General features: G+C 45.9%; 1 protein-coding gene across 3 annotated transcripts in view; it reads right to left on the bottom strand.

Moving 5' to 3' along the window:
* WWC3 (WWC family member 3) overlaps positions 1-18,313 on the bottom strand; it is a 132,382-nt gene that overhangs the window by 26,454 nt on the left and 87,615 nt on the right. For all 3 annotated transcript variants that reach the window (XM_053580064.1, XM_053580062.1, XM_053580063.1), the window contains exons 10-12: positions 9,022-9,264; positions 1,747-1,836; positions 405-970 (exon numbers count right to left, since the gene is read on the bottom strand). In XM_053580064.1, coding sequence (XP_053436039.1) covers positions 405-970; positions 1,747-1,836; positions 9,022-9,264 — 899 coding nt within the window. The remainder of the gene's footprint in view (positions 1-404; positions 971-1,746; positions 1,837-9,021; positions 9,265-18,313) is intronic.

Raw genomic sequence — 18,313 nt, 5'->3', positions numbered from 1 at the left:
AGTGAGCTACCACCACACACTAGCCCACTAATGGTCTTAGGCAGGCAAACACAGAGTGTCTCATGTTGGCACACGGCTTGCAGAATTCATTAAGGCCCTAATATATCTTCATCATCCTCTGAATGTGGAAGACTGTGTGGGCCTTACCCTAGTTTTAAATAATTAAGTACATCCCTCAAACCAACAAAATACACAGGAAATACCACTGTGTGAATTTCAGTTGTCTTTCCCCAACATAGATTGGAAAGACTAGAGCAGATGTATTCCCTCTTCCTAATCTCACCCAATATTCCTAAATTTAAAGCTCACTATGTACCCAAAAAGCCAGCCAGCCTCAATATGGTTACACACCATTTCTTCCCGGATTGAAATCTTGCTTCCCAGGAGGAGCTATTAACACTTACGTCCACCCATGGGAGCCCCGGCCAATTGGGGTCCTCGTTCGTGCGGTCCTTCCCCATCCCCAGGGAATCCGCGAGGCTGAAGGGACACTGTGGCCTGCAAATCTTCATCCCCCAAAGCAGAGGCCTGAGCCCGCAGTCTGTCCAGGGCACCCAGGCCTGGCACCTCAAAACCATCCGCCAACTGTGCCAGAGGTGAGTCCCGGGAGGCCGGGAGGAAAGGTGTGTCCAAGGGTGAGCTTGGGGGTGACAAAGAAGACAGGGATGAGCGGGAGGACAGCGATGCCAGAGACTGGGGCGTGTCCAAGGACCGCCTTTGCTTGTGGAGGCCTGAGTGGCTCGGGGGGTCTGGCAAGGGAGCATCCCGTCCCAGGTAGTCGAAGGGGATGAGATCGAAGCGCAGGACCTGGCCGCACTCAGCGTCGGCCTTCTCGTACTGCGGGAGGCCGTAGATGTCGGTGAAGCTGATGGAGCTCAGGGACCCACGGCTGGAGGCGAGTGAGCCTCGGCTGGAGGCCAGGGACCCACGGCTGCTCCCCGAGGACACCGTCAGGGTGCTGGCAGACAGGCTGAAACGACAGAGCCCCGCGATCTTAGAGACACGGCAGCCTGCACCCCGAGCAGAGCAGCAGCTGGCCTCACTCTCCAGTGGACTAAGCACATCTCTAACCCACGTGGGCATCTGAAGGGGCCTTCAGTGAGACTTCCTTTGTTTCTTTAGACTGACAGTAGAGAGTAGAGGGCAACAGCAAAGACTGGTGTCTGAATTCAAATCCCAGCTCAAATGCACATTAGCGGGGCACATCTGCTCAAGTTATTCTACCTCTCTGAGCCACCCTTGCTCCCTGAGGACTGGGATGACAACAGTTCCCACCTGACCGCATTGTTAGGAGGTATAATTGAGAAAATAATGCAGATAAAGCCCTCTACACAGTGTTATGCTTCCCACTGCAGTAAGTACTTGAAAACGGGAGCTATTCTGGAGCATCCAGATCTTACTCATCTTAAAAATATTCATATCCTTAAAAAAAAAAAAATGTGGGCATGTATACATGCACACTCCTGAAGCTATTGATGAGATTACAAAATCCTTGGATAGATTTGACTTCAGACTTGCTATTTATTCTTCAACCAAATTTGATGCTCCTCACATTCCTTGAATCGTACGTACCTTAGCATCTTAAAAATCTAAAGTATCCACTTTTCCATTCTGTGTTTATTAACACCACTTCAGGTTCCACATTCCAGGAGGAGAAACTCCAAGCTAAAAAGTGCTGTGAAGTTCATGCACATGTCACTGTAACATGATTAAGTGCAGGCTTCTCTTTTAAAGGAACCTACCCACCTTTTCAACTGGGACTGGAGATAGGATGCTAAGCGGGTGGCTTCTTCTAGCTGCATAAGCAGACAATTTCTTTTTTCCTGAAGTAGAATCCTGTAGAAAAGAAAACAGGTAATTAGTGGATTTGAAAGATAGGGAGCATATTTTCATAACAAGACACTCAACTATAAATTCCCACAATTGATTTTGGTTGGCATGACTAACAATTCTAAAAGTATCTAGGCCCTAAGTATTAAGATAACAGGCTGTTTTTATCCTGTTTGAAAAATATATCCCCAGCCCCTGGAGGAGGGCCTGCCACACTGTGGAAGCTCAATCCATGGGAGTGAGTGGGTGGGTGAACCCCGGCAGACACATGGATGGGTGTGTGGATGAGTGGGTGGCTAGAAGGCTGGGTAGATGGATGTTGTGGATGGGAGGGTTGGTGGGTAGAGTAACAGATGACTAGCCTAGAAAACAGGTTCAAATGCAGAGCATGTAGGATTTCTTAGGACAAATCAGATTCCCTCTTCCCAGGCCCCCTTCTAGGCAAAAGTAAATGCAATTCTAAAATCTATAGAATTAAAAAATTAGAAACAAATAAAATAGTAGCTGTGGCTATCTCAAGGTCATGAGGTTAGAAGTAATTTTTTTCCTTCTGTTTGCTTTTTTCTACTTTATAATTTTCTAGAATAAACCTTTTTCCCCATTTCATTAAGCCTACCACCTAGAATAGTGCTGGCATGTATAAGCACACTTAATAAACAGCTGTAGAGTGGGTGCATTTGCCTCCAGAATATAACACTCCTCGCTTACAAACCAAAACAAGGGCATTGTAACATGTGGCCACAGTAGATGCCCTTAAAACATTATTCTTTCCACCAACAGGGAGAAGGGACATGGTCAAGAGGAAACTGGAAATAGATAGGCAACCAGGGCAGCCAGAGAGTCAGACAGTCCCACTTTGCCCACTCACAAGCTGTGTGGCCTTGGGCAAATGTCTTACCCTCTCTGAGCCATTAGTTTCATTACCTATAAAAATGGAGTCCACAATTTTTACCTCAGAGAACTAATGCTGCACAAATAATACACAGCAAATAACAAGTGATTGACAGAGAACCGCTCTTACCAATAAAGAAAATAGATATATCCCTGATATTTAGAAGGAAGATAAGCCTGTCTGAATTTGAGTGATGAACCATCAGTTCTAATGTGTCTTTGTTTCTTTCACATGCTAAGAGAACTCCAAATAGTGCCATATGAAGCTGGCATGACAGTAAAATGTGCCCTGCTCCTTTATACTCTGGTTCAGGGGACCCCAGTATCTTCCACTCCATCAAATATTGGTGTAACTAGAGGCGCTACCCAAATGTCTTTTAACCAATTTTTTTAAGTTGAATATCATGTATTAAAACTGATGGTTTTCCTAATTCTTTTTTTTTTTTTTTTTTTTTTGAGACGGAGTCTCAAGCTGTCACCCTGGGTAGAGTGCCGTGGTGTCACAGCTCACAGCAACCTCAAACTCTTCGGCTTAAGAGATTCTCTCTCTTTTTTTTTTTTTTTTTGTAGAGACAGAGTCTCACTGTACCACGCTCAGGTAGAGTGCAGTGGCGTCACATGGCTCACAGCAACCTCTAACTCTTGGGCTTACGCAATTCTCTTGCCTCAGCCTCCCGAGCAGCTGGGACTACGGGCGCCCGCCACAACGCCCGGCTATTTTTTTGTTGCAGTTTGGCCTGGGCTGGGTTTCAACCCGACACCCTGGGCATATGGGGCTGGCGCCCTACTCACTGAGCCACAGGCGCCGCCCAAGAGATTCTCTTTCCTCAGCCTCCCCAGTAGCTGGGACTACAGGTGCTCACCATAGCACCTGGCTATTTTTTTGTTGTAGTTGTCACTGTTGTTTAGCTGGCCCGGGACAGGTTTGAACCCACCAGCCTTGGTGTGTGTGGCTGGTGCCATAACTAACCACAGTGCTACGGGTGCCAAGCCTAAAAACTGATGGTTTTCTAAGTGTGGTCCAGAGACCCTTGGGGATCCCAAGTCTTTTACAGGGCTCTTGTGAGGGACCCTCTTCCAGCTGCATAGCCATAGGCAGCCAGCTCTATCACAAATCCCTGCAGATGACCTATCACAGCAGGCTGAATGCCCCAGCAGCAGCATTACCCAAGGCTCTAAACAGAGTAATAGAAATGTAAAATAATACCCCCCATTTCACTACATTTTTTTGTTTCAAAAAAGCTATCCGGCATAAAAATGTTATTCATATTAACACATAATGGGGATTTTATTGTTATCTTTGGTAAATAATTTAAAGAATTTCTCAGTGCTAATTTCTTAATCAGTAAATACTGATAGATAAGTCCACATAAACAAAACCTCTCTGTGGTCCTCAGTAATTTCAACACTAGAAGGTGGTCCTTTTCGTGACCAGAAAGTTTGAGAACAGCTGTAATGAAGTTTAATGAGTAGAATTTTCTAAGATTCTACTGACCTATAATATTTTAAATTTTATGGAAAACATTTTAACTTGTATCTTCAACAAATGAAAATAACTTTTAAAAAGCAATTCTGAAGTTCTCGAGTGGATTTTTGTACGTCACACCAGAAGAGCTGTATGAACTTACAGAAAGCACAGACAGCGCTACTGAGCACTTAATAAAGCCAGCCACTTTGCATGTCCCATCTCATTTCTTACTACTCATTTGATTCTATCCCTACTTTACAGATAAGGTAAATGGCACTCAAGAAGCGAAAGAACCTTGTCTCAGCTTTGCAAGTTCAAAGCTGGTCAAGTTGGCTTTAACCCAAAGCCAAGCCAGGTTGCCAAGATGTTGCCCTGCCCCACCTCCTGCTGTGTGATTTGGCTGTCAATATGTGTACATGAGGGGCTTCCAAACCCACTCCCAGTACAACACACTCATTACCACAGGAACACTATTAGGTCACAGAGGATTCCAGGGGCAGGGACAACAACCAGGAGAGCACGTCCTATTGCAAACACCAACCAGACCCAGAAAGAGATTTGTTGTAGGGAATTTGCCCAAGCTTAGAACAAGACTATTAATTTTTTTCTTAACGTTTTTTCATAAATTCCAAACAAATCTGAATTTTATTAGCTCAAATTCCAAATTAATGAAATCTAAATTGAGTTCTTACTGAAAATTGGCTCCACTGGCCAAGGTAGGCTTACCAACACATTACTAAATCCATCCATGCACTCTCCATTTTTATATATAGTGCATGTAGACACATTTATGTGCAATACAATTTCAGACTATCTTTAGTCATGACTTATTTCCCGATTTTATCCATAGTGAAAATCGTTTTAGATCAAATTCCCCACTTCTATCCAACACATTACACTACCATTACAGCCAACAGGTGCATGTCAGAGAGAGAGACTGAAACAAAGAGCATGTGCTCACATACAAGATCATGTGCAAACACAAGCGACCATGGCCAGTCTCATCTTATGCTGGTTATTCTGAAAACTGTAGATGATCAAAAATGTAGCTTCCTTACCAAATAGGGCTAGGAAAATTCACATTAGCCAAGCTGCCAATAACTGAGACATCTAAAATCTGGAACATATATTGCTAAAACAGGCATCTTAACTATCTGCCTTACTACTGTACACATTTTTCCAACAAAAAAGGGGCTCGGTGCCTATATCTCAGTGGTTAGAGCACCAGACACATGAACTGGGGCTGGTGGGTATGAACCCGGCCCGGGCCTGCTAAACAACAACAACAACAACAAAAAAAATAGCCGGGCATTGTGGCAGGTGCCTGTAGTCCCAGCTACTAGGAGGCAAGAGAATCACTTGAGCCCAAGAGTTTGAGGTTGCTGAGATCTATGACGCCATGGCATTCTACAGAGGGCGACAGAGTGAGATTCTGTTGCAATTGAAAAAACAAAGAAAGAAAAGAAAAGCGTCTTAGGTTGAACCTTCGCAGAAAACTGGCCAGGGCTCAACCTCCAAAGTAAACACCCTGTGCCCCTACTTTAACGGAGATGAACTTCAAAGAATGTTAAGAACCATTGCTATAAAGAGAAGTCTAAAAGACAAGCTAACAGATAAAGAAAATATAAAGCCTAATTTATTGTCTTTATTTCCTTTAGATAAAGTACTTTATTGTAAAGAGGTCACTAAATTGTGACTGAAAGGAAAATGTGATTCCATGGCTAACAAAATACAAATCTCTGCTTTTTGACAGAACTTTCATTTTCATACTCAGCCTCATGTTAATATTAAAAGTATTTGTTGGCTCAGCGCCTATAGCTCAAGCGGCTAAGGCGCCAGCCACATACATACACCTGAGCTGGCAGGTTTGAATCCAGCCCGGGCCCACCAAACAACAAGGACAGCTACAACCAAAAAATAGCCGGGTGTTGTGGCAGGTGCCTGTAGTCCCAGCTACTTGGGAGGCGGAGGCAGGAGAATCGCTTGAGCCCAGGAACTGGAGGTTGCTGTGAGCCATGATGCCACAGCACTCTACCCAGGGTGACAGCTTGAGGCTCTGTCTCAAAAAAAAAGTATTTGTCCTTGGAGAGGGAACTTCTCAGGATGGCATCTCACAATAGAGCCCTGGAGTTCTCTGTTGACCACCAGCATCTTGCATAAGAGCCCACTACACCCTAACTCCAGCCAAACAAAGGACGTTATTTTTTTTTTTATTCTTTATTTTCTTGTAGAGACAGAGTTTCACTTTATTGCCCTCGGTAGAGTGCCATGGCATCACACAGCTCACAGCAACCTCCAACTCCTGGGCTTAGGCGATTCTCTTGCCTCAGCCTCCTGAGTAGCTGGGACTACAGGCGCCCACCACAACGCCCAGATATTTTTTTTTGTTGTTGCAGTTTTGGCCGGGGCTGGGTTTGAACCCGCCATCCTCGGCATATGGGGCCGGCGCCCTGCTCACTGAGCCACAGGCGCCGCCCAAAGGATGTTATTTTTTAAGTCTCGACTGAAGCCATCTGAACGATCACCTAGGGCATTAGTCCATGCCTGTTCCCATATCCCTGGGAGATGTGCACTGAGTGGTCCCACACATCCGATCTCCCTCCAAAGATATATCAGCCAGAGGCTCAGCACCCGTAGCTCAGTGGTTAGGGCACCAGCCACATACACTGAGACTGGCGGGTTCGAACCCAGCCCGGGCTTGCTGCTAAACAACAATGACAAATGCAACAAAAAAATAGCCAGGTGTTGTGGCAGGCGCCTGTAGTCCCAGCTACTTGAAAGGCTGAGGCAAGAGAATTGCTTAAGCCCAAGAGTTTGAGGTTGCTATGAACTGTGATGCCACAGCACTCTGCTCAGGGTGACATAGTAAGACTCTGTCTTAAAAAAAAAAAAAAGATACCAGCCAGAGCAGGGCACATGCCTTTTATGTGTCATCAGCCACTGGCAGGAAGCTTAACCAGGATCTGCATCTCTCCAACCCACAGTGACACTCACTATCTAGCTGGCACTTGCCATTTGACAATGATGACACTGAAGCTAAGAGGGGCAAAGTGATGGCCCCGGTTGTACAACTGGCATATCTCAGTCTTAAGATGCCGAATTAGTCCCTTCCCACCCGGCCCATACTGGGTCTCCTTCTAACGCCCCCTGCCTATGCCAGAGGAAGCCTCCTACCATGTGGTCCCACACATCTAATCTTCAATCACTCCTCAAATGAAGGGAGGCGACATGGAGAGATGGGCCCTGCATCCACCTAGCACACGGTGCTAAGACCTACTGGAGCCCCACCTCCTCACAATGCAGCAGAGGTCACGGACAGATGCTCTCAGGAGAAAAGTGCCCAGGTAAAAGTGCTTAGCACATGTGTATGCTCCTCCTTGGCCCAGGTCATTTAGCGGTAGATTCAGAAAACACACCTGGGTCAATTTGGTCCAGTTGGGAGCTGAGTGACCGGACTCAGCACCTGGGCTGGTCCCACCAGATACTCCCATCTGAGTCAAAGCTGGTCTGGGTTTGGTGTCCCAGCCCTTGAAGCCAGGCATCTGGTAACCCTGGCTCCATGGAGTCCTGCAGGTTTGTCCCCTAGGACCACAGTACTTGTGCATGCTGGACTACCATAGTCAGGAGTGTGGACAGGGACCCTGAGGGACAGACAGCATTTGTGGGACGAAATCCACCCCCTTAATAGAGAACCAACAGAACTCCAGGCCCTCCTACACAGAACATACACACGAGAACATCAAGGACAAAAGAGAAGGTAATGTTTAACTAAAAATAACACAAACGCACAAGAGCACAGAAGAAAACTTCCGTTGTATACTCCCTTTTCAGACTCAGAATCAGCTCTCGGTTTAGTCTGAGTGAGTGGACAGGGCATGCTGTCACCTCAGGCAAAATCCGACTCAGTCTCTGAACAATGTGGTGTGCCCCCTACCAAGGCAGCTGGGAGCCCCTCATGCTAAGCCAGAGTCATCAGCCAGAAAGATCACCAATGTCTAGTCAAGCATAATACCCAACAGACACTGAGAACAATCCTATGATGTGACGAGATACTGGTTATAGGAGCATCTGAACAGATGACATCATTCAGGTGTCCACTGCACTCTAAGTAGAGAATGCTGACATGGAGCCAGTGCACTAACATGTGGGGGCTCCCCCGAGCCTGGCAGAGATCCACAGATAAACTTCTGTCAGCTGTGAAGTGTGGACAGCAGACCCAGCCTTTGACACAGTCCAAGATCACACAGGGCACATGGAAACCAGGAGATATGGCACACGATGAAAGGCAGAACAACTTGGTGCTAAAAGACACCACATAGGCTTCAAATGCCCAGAGCAATGAGAAAGCCTCAAGGCAAAAGGAAAAAGGCCCATACCAGACTTCCTACGCAAAAGAAAGAGAAGCCTTTCCTGGCTGATATCAAAGTCAGAGATAAAAACAGTAGGTACCCGTCCCCAACACTGCCAGGTCAGCAACAGGGACTGCCCCAGGCAGCAGAGTCCCCTCTAGAGCTGCAGCACCACCCACCTCCCCACCTTCTTGCATGTAGCCCTAGCCTGCTCCAGGCCTGTCCTGCAAATGCACACATGTGGGTGAAGCACTAGACATCTACACCACCAAAGGTGGGCTCACAGGTAGGATGCACCGTTTCTCCCGGCTCCTTCCCCCTTTGCCATCACCTCTCACTTCTGAGCAAGCACCAGGATCCTCACCGAGGGGAGCAGCTGGCCCCCTGCAAGAATGCAGCACTCTCCTATGAGGGAGAGCTCCCAGCCTGAGTCATAATCATGACCCTCCTCAGGCCCCACACAAGCCTGCCCACCCTGCCCACCTCTCGGTAGCGCCCTGCACAGACGTGGCCCGTGCACGCTGCAGCTCATCCTCTAGCCGCCTGCGCTCCTGCTCCAGACGGCCCACGTCCTCCACCGAGCGCCGCTGCTGAATGATGAGCTGCAGGTCTTGGAGCAGGGCTTCCTTCTCTTTGATGAGCTGCAGCCGGTCCCTGTCGGCCTCAGCCATGCCAGGCCAGGACTCGTTTTCAAGCTGGGCCAGCTGCTGCTGGATGTTTGAAACTCTGAGAGAGAGAGAGAAAGGAAAATGAACAGCCTGAAAAATCCATCTTCACACATTCTCGGCACTGTCACTCAGATTCTGTATACTCACTCTGCACCTAGTGAGCCTTAAACTTAAAATGATTTGGAAATGGTGGGTCATAAAAATGGTGCATAATCTCCCTTAGCTTGAGATCCAAGGCGATAATAACATCATGCCTGTTTTAAAGAACTGCCAGAAAGCCTAGCGGCTCTCAGTGCACCCATACTCGGGGCTGCTGCATCCCATCTCCCCACCCGATCTCATCAGTTGCCAAACACTACCAGGGGTCCTCAAACTGCGGCCCACGGGCCACATGCAGTGGTGTGATTGTATTTGTTTCTGTTTTGTTTTTTTACTTCAAAATAAGATATGTGCAGTGTGCATAGGAATTTGTTCATAGTTTTTTTTTAAACTATAGTCCGGCCCTCCAACGGTCTGAGGGACAGTGAACTCCCCCTACCCCTTTAAAAAGTTTGAGGACCCCTGCTGGAACGCTTGGTGTCCTTGGCTATGCATAAACTGATGAGAGCAACCTTGAGAAAATAACAAGAGACAAACAGATTCATTAACTCAGTTTCTGAAGAGAGCCTCTGAAACTCAGTGCTCCAGGTTTTCTGGTTCTGTGAGCTCCTTCCTGCATCAGAGTGCAGAGATCAGGTACTCAACAAAAGGTGAACACATGGAAAAGTGAACACACACTCCTGCAAATACATGAGGAGAGGCAGCCCCCTGAGCCTGGATGTTGGTGAGATGATCCAGATGGATGCAAACCGGTCAACCTCACCAAAAGTATTGATACAACAATCCTTAAGGAGAAAAAACAATTCTTGTTGATTTCCATGCCCCTAAATTTCTAAGTTGCTTGCCTGGCTAAACAGACACTTTTTGTGTCCTGAGGTGTTGCAGATTAAGTGAAATAGTTGCACCTTGTATTTTTAAAAAGCATTCTTTAAAAACAGAAGTAGAATGTTTTTAGCCTTAATTCAAGTAAGTTAAAGGTGAGAGATATCTGTTTCCAGGAAGAAACTAGGAATGCCAGACTTGACCTCAACCCAATAATGTGCAGGACAGAATTTGGCACACAGGCCCCAAAACAAAATCCAAATACCTCTCTGAGTTAACAGTGATCAGTGAGAGAGGAAGGGGTAGGCACATACACACACAGCCCTGCAGTCCCTAAGCTAGCAGTCCTCAAAGTAGGGTCCCCAGACTAGTAGTCTCAGAAACTTGTCCTAAATCCAAGTCTCAGGTCCCATCCTAGACCTGCTGAATCCAATGCTCTGGGAACAGAGTCCAGCAATCTGGGTTGTGACAAACCCTCCAGGTGCTAGGTGCTTCTGATGCATGTTCATGTTAGACACCAACTGCTCTCAGACACAACTGCCTCCCCTGCAGCCTGGCTTGGTGGTTGCTAATTGGCCTTGGTGTTCTTAGGGGTTTGCACTGGGCACTGCTGTAATGCTCCTCACTAAAACAGGCATGGCAACTGCAGGGCCAGAGTGGTCCTGAGATTACCCTCTCCTATGCCCAGGTGCATGGCGCTAATAAAGGCTGGCTTCCTGCCTGCCGGGTCCTCAGAATCCTTCTCAACATTGTGCTCCACGTGGATACCCCCAAATTGACTGGCCTTGTACATGTTAAAACCTGATGCCCAGTCCTGCACCAGGCCAGGCTCCACCTAAACTAGACATGAGGACAAGGATTCATCAGCCCAGCTGAAGGACTGGGCACAACTCCTTTTCTAGGTTATCAAACCAATCTGAAAACTCACAGGAAAAGAAAAGGATATACAAGTTATAGTTTAAATTTATGCACTTTACTCAAGTCCAATTCTTCAAAAAGGTAAAGAAACTAGTTGAATGTCAGTAGCCTTATTAGACAAGTTATTTTCTAACTTAAAACTAATTCCTGGGAAATGGGTTGGAAAATGGTGCCAAATCATGTCACTGAAAAAACTAATGACACAGGCAGCTGAACAGGGTTAGGAATCCAACTGGGCTTAGGCGTCCACCTATGTCTAATTAGTGTAATTAAAATTTATGGCTATAATGTAACCGAAACCCAAGGAAAATATACTCCAAGCAGACCCATCCATAAATAAGTTAGTGCTGAATCAGATATTTCAATTTATCTGACCCAAAGGAAAGTCTATGTCAGCCTAGCTAAAGTCAGCCAGATCATTTTGTACTTATACTAATTGTTATACATTTCATACAGACATATTTTTAAAAGCACTCCTTTTGAGGTTTTTGAGGTTTAAATGTGAGGAGATCAAGATTCCATTTGATGGCTGGGTGCCTGTAGCACAGTGGTTACAGCGCCAGCCACATGCACCAAGGCTGGTGGGTTCAAACCTGGCCCGGGCCAGCTAAACAACTGCAACAAAAAAGCTGGGCGTTGTGGCAGGTGCCTATAGTTCCAGTTACTTGAGAGGCCAAGGCAAGAGAATCACTTAAGCCCAAGAGTTGCTGTAGGTTGCTGTGAGCTGTGACGCCAAGGCACTCAACCAAGGGCAACATAATGAAACTCCGTCTCAAAAAAAAAAAAAAGATTCCATTTGAGACAGCCACCTCTAGGTTAGCTGCTGGTCTACAAGGAATTCAAGTTCTAAGGGTGGCAGAAGATCCAATTATAGATAATGACACCCTTTCTAGGAAAATCTCAAGTAATATGCACTATCAGAAAAAAAGAATGGGCTCGGCTCCTGTGACTTAAGCAGCTAAGGCACCAGCCACATACACCTGAGCTGGTGGGTTCAAATTCAGCCTGGGGCCCGCCAAAGAACAATGACAGCTGCAACCAAAAAGTACCCGGGCGCCTGTAGTCCCAGCTACTTGGGAGGTGGAGGCAGGAGAATCGCTTGAGCCCAGGAGTTGGAGGTTGCTGTGAGCTGTGATGCCACAGCACTCTACCCAGGGTGACAGCTTGAGGCTCTGTCTCAAAAAAAAAAAAAAAACCAACAGTATGCCATGTCTACCTTGCTGTGGACCAGAAAGGAGCCATTTGCGGGGAGTATCTTTAGTATGTTAGGTTTACTTAAAGAAACGGACTTCCTGCCTGAGGCTAAACACAGATGTACTGCATTTCAATGTGTCTTCTTCTACATCCCTGCCAAAGGGCTGATCTGCTGGTTGGAACCCCACTAGTGTGAGTGCCATTGTTCCAATTCTGGGTTTTAAAGGAAAAACAATTTCCAGAAAAGCTTTTCTTTGAAATATCATTTCAGTGAAATTAAATACATGGAAGCAAAGCAAGGTCATGATTAAAGTTAAAAAAAAATAAAAAAAAAAAAACAAAAAAAACCCAAATCTTTTCCCAAGATCATTTATAAAGAGAGCTGAGAGCAACTTAAAATTATAGAGGGTTTTTTCCCCACAAGTCAACTATAGTCTTTAGTGATTCCTGTTTTGATAGGTAATGTATTTTATGGCCTATATGTACTCTCGCACAAATGCCTTTAAAAGCTTTAAAATATATATCCCTGTGCCTTGATAGTGAAGAAATGAAAGCAAATGCTCAATCAAGCATCCAGGTTTCATATTTATTACGGGATTTCCAAATTCTAGTCCCTGAGCAGGTCTAACACAGAGAGATGTAAAATATGAATCATTTTTCCCTTATAATTTTTGCCCAAACACCTTTTCTGTTACTCAGGCACCATTAAACCATGAATGGAAACCTGCATTTTTACTACAGAAACTATTCAGGTCCTCTAAGTTCACATGGAAATTTTAAATATCATTTGCATTTTTTCTGGGAAAAATATGAATTTTCTTTCTTTTTTTTTGCAGTCTCACTCTGCCGCCTTGGGTAGAGTGCTGTGGTAACATAGCTTGCAGCAACTTCAAACTCTTGGACTCAATTCTCCTGCCTCAGCCTCCAGAGTGGCTGGGACTACAGATGCCTGCTATAACACCCAGCTAGTTTTTCTAATTTTAGTAGAGATGGGGTTGTGCTCTTGCTTAGGTTGGTTTCAAACTCGTAAGTTCAAGTGATCCTTCTGCCTCAGCCTCCCAATTAGCTGGGACTACAGGCGACTACCAGAGCACCCAGCTAATTTTTCTACCCTCTTGCTCAGGCTGGTATCAAACTCCTGAGCTCAAACTTCTTCCCACCTCAGCCTTCCAGAGTGCTAGGATTAGAGGTATGAGCCACCACACCAGCCTCTCAACTTTTAATAATAAAAATTTCTGAGCCCTGTCGAGAGTAAGCTCCAAAAATTTGAATTTATACCTAAAATCTGCTCTCCGCTATATATAAAGTCTCATGTTCCTAAAAACCTGCTTTCTGGAATAGCAAACAGAACTGCAAGCAACCCACAGTCCCACCTAATGGTGACTGAGACACATCCCAATGCCACATTCTAGGATATGGTGTTAGGTTATAGCCCCATGTTTTCAGATTTCAATTATGGCTACAGGTTTGATACGTGTTACGCTTTCTCTTAGTTTCCTTTTTCGTAAATATCCATTTAAATGGAAAGCACCCTGATTTCACCTTAATGTGATATATTAACATAGCAAAACTGCACTTGTACCTCATAAATATATACAAATAAAAATGTCAGCCGAGATTTAAGTCAGAAGAACAATGGAATCATTTTAGGTGATTAAATATTGATAAACCAGCACTTGCTCACTCCTTGTTGGAAATTCAAATCTTAACTCTAGACTACGTTATGTAGGAAGGCTCTACTAAGGTAGCTCCCATAGCTCAGTGGGTAGGGTGCCGGCCACATACACCAAGGCTGGCAGGTTCAAACCCAGCGCAGGCCTGCTAAAACAACAATGACAACTGCAGAAAAAAAAAAAAAAATGCTAGTTGTTGTGGTGGGCGCCTGTAGTCCCAGCTACTTGGGAGGCTGAGGCAAGAGAATCGCTTGAGCCCAAGAGTTTGAGGTTGCTGTGAGCTGTGACCCCCATGGCACTGTACCCAGGGTGACAGTTTGAGATTCTGTCTCGACAACAAAAAAAAAGAATAAGGCTCTGCTAATATACTAATACCCTGCACTGTCCTCAGCTTCTCTGTCCTAACACCTTCTCCCTATGGAATGCACACATCTTCAGAGAGCAATCTCTTTGTTGGGGGTGTGGGGGGGAAGAGTGGTGGCATTGTTTGAGAGAAGGACCTAGGCTGGTCTCAAACTTCTAGGCTCAAATGATCTTCTTGCCTCAGTCTTGAGTGGCTGGACTACAGATATATACCATGATACCTGGCTAGAGGGCAATTTCTTTAATAAATAAAAAGCAGAAAGTCTACAGGGCTCTTCATCTTGACCCAAATGGGGAAGGTGGGAGCTACATGGCAAAGATGCTTTTCCTTGTTTCTCACATCTGTCCCCCGACCCTCCAAACCCACATCCAGTTACTTGAGAAATGAAGGGGAAAAATCCACGTGACTGATCAAATTCAACTACAATTATAACACTACACTGATTCCTGACAACTGATGAACAGCAGGACTGATCCTGGCAACAAAAACTAAGACGCAGAGAAACTGGATGGACCAAATGTTTTGTTCTTATCCAGACTGAGTGTTTCTATGGTAACAGCTACAGTTTGTGCACAGTTCTGGAACAAGTGCTCTTAGGTTAAAAATAAGGAGCCATCTGCGTCATTGGGATTGCTTCAAGAAGGCTTGCTCTTTCAACTTCACTTTAAGAAATTCTAAATTTTTTAAACCAGTAATGTGAAAACATTCCTATCATAAGGTCTGCCTTGGGAACCTGAAGAGACGTTCCTGAAGCCAAAGGCAGAAGCAGTCCTTTAGTACATTGCATATGACCCAGTGATGAAAACACAAAACTGATCACCATGACAGTGATAGTTTGGTCAGAGAATTCTCTAGAAATCATACCACCACTTGGAATTATGAGTTCCACGTCCATAAACTTCCTTTAAATTGGAATACATATGAAATCCCTCAGTGTCCAAAACTCTGTATTTTGATAATTTCCTACATTTTAAAAACAATCTCAAATATAGTTATACAAGGAATGACTTCCCCAAAGTGCATAAACTTCTCCAAAATGTGTAAACTTTGGAAGGGCAAAGCACAGCCTGCTCTGCAGAGGGCAGGCATGCATGATGGCTCATTTTATGGGTCAACTTGCCTAGGCTAAAAGATGCCCAGATAGCTGCTAAAACATGATTTCTGGCTGTTGTCTGTGAGGGTGTTTCTGGAAGAGTTTATCATTAGAATCGGTGACTGAGTAAAGAAGATCTGCCCTCCCTGACAGGGGCAGGCACCATCCAACCCACTGAGAGGCTTATTAGAGCAAAAAGGTAGAGAAAGGTTGAGCTCTCTTTCTCTTCTTCAGCTGGGACATCCACCTTCTCCTGTCTTCAGACACTGCAGCTCCTGGTTCTCAGGCCTTCAATCTCCAAGACTTCCACCAGCACCACCCACTCCCTGGTTCTCAGGTCTTCTGACTTGGACTAGTTACACCACCAGATCTCCTGGGTCTCCAGCTTGTAGATGGTGGGACTTCCTGGCCTCCAGAATCACATGAGCCAATTCCTGTAATAAAGCAATCTCTCTCCTTTCCCTCCCAGGCTCACCCCCTGTTCCTACTGGTTTTGTGTCTCTGGAGAACCCTATGTACGGTAAGGAAGCCAAACTTTGCAGGCTAAAATGATTTTAGAAATGAGAGCTGGGAGGCTGACATCCAGGGCCAGGTGGCAGAACCAAAAGACCAAATTTCCACTGAATTGTGGAGCTAAAATAATCGAAGTCCACCTGGACAAAAGAAAAAGACACATTATGCTCATAGCCTTGGAATGAAAAGAGTGGGAAAGGGCACATTATTCTTTGCTGATGATGCTACAAAAAAGCAACACGTTCTTTTTCATGCTTTGCTGGGTGGACAGGGTACATGATGCTTTCCTGTGTGGGGGACACCGCTTCCCCAGTGATGCTCAGGAGGGTGTAAGGAGCTTGTGTACCCGCCTGATCAAAGGGATGGAATGAAGAGTCCACGGACAGACCTCAAAGCCATCACGCTCTGGCTGCGGTGCTTGTCACCAGGTCCTGGAATGTTAACATCTCTTCTAGATTTAGTTCTTGCCAGAGAACTGGTTGCTGTCACTCTCTTCCCAAGTCTCTCTTGTTCTAATCATGTGCCTCATTCACAGGCAGCCTGACAAACACTCAGAAAAAGCAACTGTAATAAAATCCCTGATCTGATACAACGTTAGCCCTCCCTAACTTTTACCCTCTTTCAACCTGTCTGCCAGGATGAGGCAAAGGTGGGGGTGGGCGAATAAGGTTGTCCCGACAATGCGTGTATAATGTCTAGTGCCCTGCCAGTGCTGCTGGGGACTGTGTGACAGGTGTGTGGTTTACAAGTCAGGCATGCTCTTCCTTACTGGCCAAGCCTTAACTCTGAGAACCGACTTAGAGGAGATGGGAGACATGCCACCACATCAGGGGACCAGAACCCGGAGGGGCTGCTATCAGTGACTTAGTGAACCGTGATCACTATTGAGGACTCCACTGACAAGAATACTTCAGGGGTGTTTCTGAGCAGCTTAAAGTCCATTAAAAGCACCAAATTCATTGGTTTTTTTTGTTGTTGTTGCAGTTTGGCCGATGCTGGGTTTGAACCCGTCACCCTTGGCATATGGGGCCGGCGCCCTACTCACTGAGCCACAGGCGCCGCCCCACCAAATTCATTGTTAAAATCAAGATCTCTCTTCTAAATAATCCTCAATCCTAGCATGAGCCTCTGGAAACTCTCTTTGGGGCCATTTTTCTTTAATCCCAGGCAGAGCACCATCTCTGTCACACTTTCCACAGGCCAGTACAATTTAAGAAAGCAAGTGTGGCTGGGCGCAGTGGCTCACGCCTGTAATCCCACAATTTTGGGAGGCCAAGGCAGGTGGATTGCCTGAGCTCACAGGTTCGAGACCAGCCTGAACAAGAGCGAGGCCCCGTCTCTAAAAACAGCCAGACGTTGTGGCGGGCACCTGCAGTCCCAGCTACTCAGGAGGCTGAGGCAAGAGAGTCACTTCAGCCCAAGAGTTTGAGGTTGCTGTGAGCTGTGACGCCACAGCACTCCACCAAGGGTGACAGAGTGAGACTCTGTCTCAAAAGAAAAGAAAGAAAGTGTGGCTGGGGGACTAATTTAGGACTGCCAATTTTTTATATTCCCAAGCAAAGACTTTGAAAAAAACCAACTCACATCAACTATCATGATTTCGTAAAAATAGATGTTTTAACAGAAAAAATACATACATCAGAATAAGAGAGTTCTTTAAATGAACCGAAGCAAGTCAGCTTTACGCAAATCTGCCATGCCCTGCTCTTCCTAGAGCACTGTGGACTTGGGGCACCTCGGCTGGCGCAGGCCTGCCTGTAAGGCCCTTGCACTTCTGCTGTTCTCTTCCGTTCCTTTGTACCTTCTCCTCCTCCGCTGCTGAGCCCTTGAAGGTAAGTCTTTTCTAAGGTTTGCTTCCTCTTCTTTTTTTCCTCCCACTCCCAGCCATCCTTTTTAGGACTTTTTACTGTACCCCTCTGGCCAATCTCACCCTCACCAGCCCTTTTATTGGACTTTCTCATGGCTCAAGTCCTGGAGTCTCTTCACTTCTCTGTGTATTTTTTCTCCTGAGGTGATCTTAATTCATATGACAAATTTGGCAACTTAATTTATATGACAAAAATTCCTATACTGGCGCTTCCAATTGCCCCCTCCTGGACATACATTTGAATGGCTCCCACTTAACATTCCCAATTCAAAAGTCCTAGTGTGCCCAGCAATTCCAACTCCTTTCCCAGGGACTCATGGCCCTTGTAATGTGGCTGCCTCCCTGCCTGTGGCACCCTCCACCCTACCCCCTGCCTTGCCTGTGTTCTGCAGCTCCAGGCCAGTCCAGTTGCTGTAGACTGACACCCCACCCGACCCCCACTCCCCTTTTACTTGAAAAAGCCCTTCCCCAGTGTATGGGCAGCTGGAATCCCAGTATTCCTTTGGAGCCCAGCTCCAATGCCATTTTCTCCAACTTCTAAGAAGGGGACTTATTATAGAGAGT

The sequence above is a fragment of the Nycticebus coucang genome, chromosome X, assembly GCF_027406575.1.
Source record: "Nycticebus coucang isolate mNycCou1 chromosome X, mNycCou1.pri, whole genome shotgun sequence".
NCBI lineage: Eukaryota > Metazoa > Chordata > Mammalia > Primates > Lorisidae > Nycticebus > Nycticebus coucang.
Note: the sequence above shows the minus strand (reverse complement) of the source record. Positions and strands in the feature narration are given on the sequence as shown.